Source organism: Bombus pyrosoma, linkage group LG2, assembly GCF_014825855.1.
Source record: "Bombus pyrosoma isolate SC7728 linkage group LG2, ASM1482585v1, whole genome shotgun sequence".
NCBI classification, from domain to species: domain Eukaryota; kingdom Metazoa; phylum Arthropoda; class Insecta; order Hymenoptera; family Apidae; genus Bombus; species Bombus pyrosoma.
In genome coordinates, this window is record NC_057771.1 from 8,097,033 (window position 1) to 8,103,845 (window position 6,813).

The 6,813-nt window shown below is 38.5% G+C and overlaps 1 protein-coding gene across 1 annotated transcript; it reads left to right on the plus strand.

The window, feature by feature from the left end:
- Nucleotides 1-2,082: 2,082 nt before the first annotated feature.
- LOC122574084 (cyclin-dependent kinase inhibitor 2-like) lies at nt 2,083-5,446 on the plus strand. Its single transcript, XM_043741210.1, has 3 exons — nt 2,083-2,364; nt 4,476-4,650; nt 4,733-5,446. The coding sequence occupies exons 1-3, from the start codon at nt 2,273-2,275 to the stop codon at nt 4,958-4,960; spliced, it is 495 nt and encodes a 164-aa protein (XP_043597145.1). The 5' UTR covers nt 2,083-2,272; the 3' UTR covers nt 4,961-5,446.
- Nucleotides 5,447-6,813: the final 1,367 nt, after the last annotated feature.

Sequence of the window (6,813 nt, forward strand, 5' to 3'; positions counted from 1 at the left end):
ATAATTAACAACATAGCTAGCAAACATAGATAGCAACACACTCGATTCGTTCTTTGCTATTTCGTATTCGTTTAGATGAAATTAAGCGAATTCTGCGAAGAACGTGTTACATTTGCTTTTATCTTAATGGTTCTCTTTTATGGCTTTCGATTATAGCGACACGAGCCATTAATCTTATGTCTTATTCAACGGTGATTTTATTCTTATTAATGATTTTATTTTTATTGTGATTGCTCGTTGCAGAAATGTATCAAATACAAGTTAAAGTTAAACTAACAACGATTAGAACGATACGAAAGAAGAGCACGAGTATGCATCTGGCTATCTTTTAACATCGATACATCTTTTTTCCTCGTCGATAGGGTTCGTTGAAATTCGAGAGGTGGGGTCGAGCGAAAAATTTGAAATATCAGCTGTCGTTGGGTACGCAAAATATTGATGGCACCGTTTAAAGGCGCTCCTGCTGGTCGAAGCGTTTCGAAAGGCGTGCTCGTCGCCGATGATCGACAGCTGCGTGGGTTGCTAGGGAAGAAACGAGTCGACAAACCGCGAGAACACGGTTTAAACGAGAATCATGACACGTGATATAGATACAAGAGATACGTGAAAAGTCTTTTTACTAAATACTCTTTATAGCAACTGATCACCTGTAAGGTCTTGTGTGTTAGTCTTCTCGCGAATGGTCAATATACGTGGGACATATTTATAAGATGGATTCTATATACCGGAACGGTGGAAAAAGTTGATATACGCGCTTCGCGAACATTTTGACGAAGCGCATTCAAATGTCTTTTTTTTTCACGTATCTAGCTGGTTGCTACAGGGTCACGAGAAAGAGCAGAAAAAAAAGGCAGGAGGCAAAATTATGCGCGATCTAGTTGCGGCAATTTCCTCGGAAGTTACGACGCGGAACACCGGCCCGGAACGGTATGGTAAGCGACGGTTGCTCTGGAGCCGTTAAGAGAGGTCGACTCACCGAAGGAAGTGTAAAAGGCAAAGGAAAACGAGAGAAGAAGATGTTCGACGATCGAGCTGCTAGGAGGTTGCTCTCTCAGCTGCCGCTTTTTTTACAACCTTCGAAGAATTCTCCGGAGAATACGAGTATCTATATGTGAGAATTTCCTACCGTTCTACTTCCCGCCATTCTACCAACTATACTCTCACGGAAACGTTTCAGTTTTTCTCCTTGGCAACGCAGCAAACAGCAAACCTCTTTCCTTGCTCCAAACAACTCGCCCTCGCGGTTCGTTCGATTTTATTCCAGCTCGCAAATATTGATCGATTGCTTTCGAACGATCAGTTTACCGCTTGAGAATAACAATTCGATACTCTATCCCGGTGACATCGATATAACTTCCGATCGGGCATACGATCCATCGAGAAAAACTATTCGTCGAACGATCACCCCCTTTTACGTTGTCATGTTCGTCGATTCCTCGAAGATAGATATTATTCGTTGGAAAATCGATAATTTTCGTCGTCAGAAAAGTGCCAGAGTTTCTTCCTAATGGATGACATCGTTCCGCGAATAAATGGGTTATTTCGTGTTACTTTTGTGTATATACGTTACATTTTTATGTACAGAATATTTTGTATAACTAAACAAACTGTAGCTCTGAAATAGAAGATAGAGAAGAGAAACGTAACGCACTATGTACTCTTGCGTTTATGCTTTCCTTGTCTTTCGTACGATAAGTTGTATAAAACTGAAATTGAAGTACCTTGCAAAGTAACCATTTCTCGGCCTGAGCGCGGTAATACCTTTTTATAGAGCATAAAAAGATACATCGATTAATGTATAAAAAAAAAAAATGTTCCACTTACAAAGATAATAGCGACCTTAAAATCGTCAAAAGAAAACCCTCATCAGACCATGCATCGTTCGAAATTTTGTTTTAGAAAAAGTTCCAGGACTATAGCTTAGTCCGTAGTTGCGTGAGTCACTTCGTATATTATAGATTATTATGTATCATCTTTTTCATCAATTGCACCATTTAGTATTATTGCGCACCATGCGGACAATCATTCAGTTAATGGGTATTAGCGCAGGCGTCTGTTGCACTACATAAGTAATAGTCTGCAAGAAGAATCTAGGCTACTCAGCTGCACCTGGGATACAAGTAACTATTCCGACTTTCCGTCAGTCGCAGTTTAAGCTTTGCACCAGCTGCATCGTCTCTGTTCTTCGCGTGCAATTCTAATCGTTCCTCTTTCTGCACTTATCGTGCTCTCAGCGTAGTCAGTTTAATGTCAGTGGTGTCCCTCAAAGTCGATGGATATGAAGTCAAAATGCAATACGGATTCGAATTCGGATACAAACCAGAATATCTCCGGAAATCGAGAAGTAACGAGCGAACGATCCAGGTTAGTTTTCAAGGTCGTGTAAGATAATCCCGTTATTTGCTAATATCACTAAAAATCGCATATTCTAACCTGACCATATGTGGAATCATATGTAAACGTATTTTCAACGAAAGGAAGGGAAAAGAAGATTGATATACATATATAACAATCGAACGGTTACCATTGAGCGTTCCGGTACAACGATAGAGAGATATTATTGCACATAGATGTATGTATATTGAGTGTCACATATCGATATCCGTGCGAATGCGCACTGACAGTATTTCTCGTTGCAATGTGCGCGCGCACTAAAATACCCCCTCGTACTTTAGTAGCAGTCCACACCCCCGACGAAAACGATGGAATTATCGATCGCGTTGCTGTTCAACCTAAGAACTTTTCGCTAGCTGACAGTTCACCGTAGAGACGGATTTTCGAGGAAGGAAAACACGCGTCGTTTCGATTACAGGATGAGACCAGATTGAACTGTATTACGTGTTAACGTGTCTGTGACCTGTGATTTGTGATCTGTGATAAGAGAAATTCGCGCGTTAAATCTGCGACAATTTTCTTTCACGGACAGTGAGTAAATGAAAATCACGGCGAGAATGGATACTAATACTTTGATTAGTGCACAAGACCTTGGAAACGTTCTGCATGAATTGATATTTTCAATGAGAACTTTAACCTTTCCTTATCAGCCGATTTTACAGCTGATGAACAGATCATGCATGACATCAATTTTTATTGATAAAATTTTAACAATGCAATTAATATAATTAGAGACACTTATTTATAGAGATCCTCGTTATCAATAAATTGATTTTTAATATAAAATATCATTACCAAAAGCAACGAATTTAAAGGTCGAACAGGTGCATGCTTGTCGGCACGGATCCTCTGATTTACCGAGGGTGTTTTCGTTGCGTCACCCATTGCATGATTTACGCTACATGTTTATTCTTAGATTCATTCCATAGTAAGTTATGCGCGTTATTGATTAACGTTGAACTATCGTGAAAAAATATTGATTTGCATGCTTTAAACTTGCAAGTATTCATTATTTACAATGGCCAAACCGATAATGAATAGGAATAAAATGAACGTTTTTTTGTAGCTCGACAACTTTTCCAGTTAATGATTAACGACGTATACGAGCAATTAATCTTAAACGAATTAACTAACGCAGTAAAGTCAAATTGAATTGACTGTAATTTGTTACACACGTTTGTTTCTCTATTTTTGTGTGTATAATCTTACAAAAAAAAAAAAAACCAATCGTCTTGATACAATGTTCCGTCCTTCGCTCGTATTCAACTTTCATTCTGGGATATCAAATTCAGCTAGATGTCTAACATTAGTGGTTGCCTATCTTGTAAGTATTTCAAGTTGATTGGGAAGCAAGAGGTTCATTAGATATTAGCGAAAGTTCCGATATAAAACCAGTTTATGATCGAGCATAGAAACAAAACGTTAAGATAGTAATGCCTGGTTTCGCGTGATAGCAATGTAAAGGATATTAACGTTGATAGCAACTATTCGTATGGTTTTTGTAGAGAAGACTCGAAGAAACAGTCGTTTTTAGAAAAGAAATTACATTAGCAATAATATTCGCCTGAGAAACTGTAATTCATCAAAGATTCGATGTTATACGTAAAAGTTTATCTCGTTTATAAGTTGAATAACATCTATTATCCCGTATGCAATCTTACGTTCGTACAGGAAGTGATATGCATTCCAATACATCCGTTCAACGGCACATTGACCGAGAGTGCTATAGATTTCTCTTCTGTTCTTTCTTTCTCGTTTGCCAACACACGTGCGCAGGCTTGCATACTCTGCAACGCGGCAAGTCACGATACAATAACATTGTTTACACACTACAAAGAACTATTATCTATGCTAAATCGTGCGTAGCATTAGTAACTAAAGTTGTCATATACTCTTGAGAATTCCCTTATCCCTGTTTATGCGTAGCATGTCACTTTCGTTTCTCTGCATAGCATTTTAGTCTTCTATCATATATTTGTCATAGCTTTCTTTAATTTATTACTAGTAGCTTGACTCGAACGAATCGTTTCTCTTTCTCCGATTCTTTCCTTTTAACGTAAACCTAATCTGAATGTGTGAAGGGCTCGACTCATGATGCAATATCCAAACATCGATATACAAGAGGGAAGAAGACTCCGTAGCGTGCGAAGAAGACTTTTTCAAGACGAGGACGATGATAACGAAACGGAATCGGTACGAAATTCTGGTGTCGAGGACAACTGCTTTTTTGAAGAGACACGAAAAAATCGAGAAAACGTGCGTAATAAATCAGACGTAATTCATCTTGATCGGACATTGATTGAATTTTCTTTGGATTGTATTTTCTTTTTGAAAACAGGCTAAAGAAAGGTGGAATTTCGACTTCGAGAAAGAAGAACCTCTACCTGGTCGTTATGTATGGGTGAAACTTGACCAGCACGGAAATGAAATCTGTAATCCGTTGGAGACAAAAAATCGAATAGAAAATTTACAAACGATGCAAGAAGAAGACGTACAGGACGATGATATTGCGATGCAGGACCACGTGGAAGGCAAAGATGACGAAAAAATGACTGATAGTACGTGAACGTACGTAATTACAAAATACTTTGCTCATGCTGACTTTTTTGCTGGTGCAAAAAGTTCCTTTTTGCCAATGGAACCAGAAAACAAGTTTTGTACTATGACTAGTTGACTAAATTGGAATAAGTAAAGTTCGGATAGAAATTGCGAAGAATATTGATCGCAAGAAACACTGATTCGACTTCTAGTCAGAATAGACACGCTTTAGTGTCTGAGGAGCTAGCAAACCAAAGTTAATCTTTTTATTTAAATTATTAAAAATTCTCACTCGTAATGACAATTCGACAATCGAATGTTCGAGATCATTTGTCGTGATATTTGTTATTGTATTATTTATCTTGATTTTATTCCATTCTACATGATTATTTAATATTGTTATGTATGTGATTAGTAAACGAATGATATTATAATGTGAATAAATTATACAGATGACCTTGTACTTTTTATAGATAGATGAAATAATATATTATATTTATCTATAACTTTATAATGCTGTGTGTGATTTCCAAATGCTTTTCATTTCTCCTACGTTTTAATAAAACAAAGCAACTGCGACACGAGATTCAAACAGACGGATGCTTGAAAGCACATGGTGCATGACTTATGTGTGACCTGAATCTTAGGCACGAGAATAAGATGACACATCTGCTGTATGTATCTACCGAAGAAATGATACCGACGAATGAAGTATCCCTCTGCTATAGAATGACGTCGTTAAAGTGTAACGATTACTAATGCCGGCGCTAGTTACACTTGATTCCACGAGTATCACGATTCCTTAAACTTAATCTGAAGTTCTCGTGAGAAGGCAGCGTGTGCACCTGGCATCGTTTCTTAAGAATCGTTCTTTTTTTTTTTTTTTTTTCACTCTGCTCGCGCTATGGAAGCTGGCCACGATGATGGCGGTGTACCCATTGCCAGAAATTGCACTTCCGTTCCGCGAATTCCCACGGAAGTGGGTACAATCGCGAGTACGACAAAAGATATTTGCGTATAACGTGCACCATCTTCATTGTTCGCCCCCTCAACCATTCAATACTTCTATGCTGAACAACTATATATGTATGTACTAACGGCTATCGCTAATGAAGTATCCTTACGAAGAACTTTCTATTGGATAAAATGAACAGTCATTCTACTAAAAAACATTTCGTTCATTCTCGTTCTCATCCTCAGTTTCAATCCACCACCTTGATCTCGAATCAGATGATTTATCACGGCTACATTTTCACTCTATGGCGGCGTGCACGCGACGAGATAACATACATATACCAACGATAAACTTGGATTTGATAGTGAAATACTTTTACTGATGGAACAGGTGACTCTTTTGGTAGTAAACACGGTGAAGTAAAGACGCAGCCACGCGTCTTCCGGTCGTCTATTCAGGATGTATAACACAAGGCCTCCTTGAGAAGTAATCTAGAATAGACCTAAGCTCATCGTTCGAGAGATGGACGTAGAAGACGTTATAAGAGGAAACGGTACATATTTATTTTCCATCCTTCGTTTACGACAAACCATGAGAAAACACCTGTGCAACGGAATACCTTGCTAAACGGGTACCCCACCTAACCGCAGATGAAAGAGAGACGGTAGTCTTTGCGAAACGCAAAAAGGATTGTTTTACGCGACTCATTCGCTCGTTCTCCCCTCATTGAGATGCATCCGGTGCCACCCTCACCACTTCCTGGATGTTGCGTGGGATTTTCATTTTCAACAACAAGCTTTGCAGTCCTCTCATGAGAATCTGCTCCGCTCCGAATACATCTCTTACACTTTTTTATGTTTTTCATCTTTGTTCATTTTCGATAAAGTAGCTGTCCGTGATATACAATATAAAGAATATATCTTAAG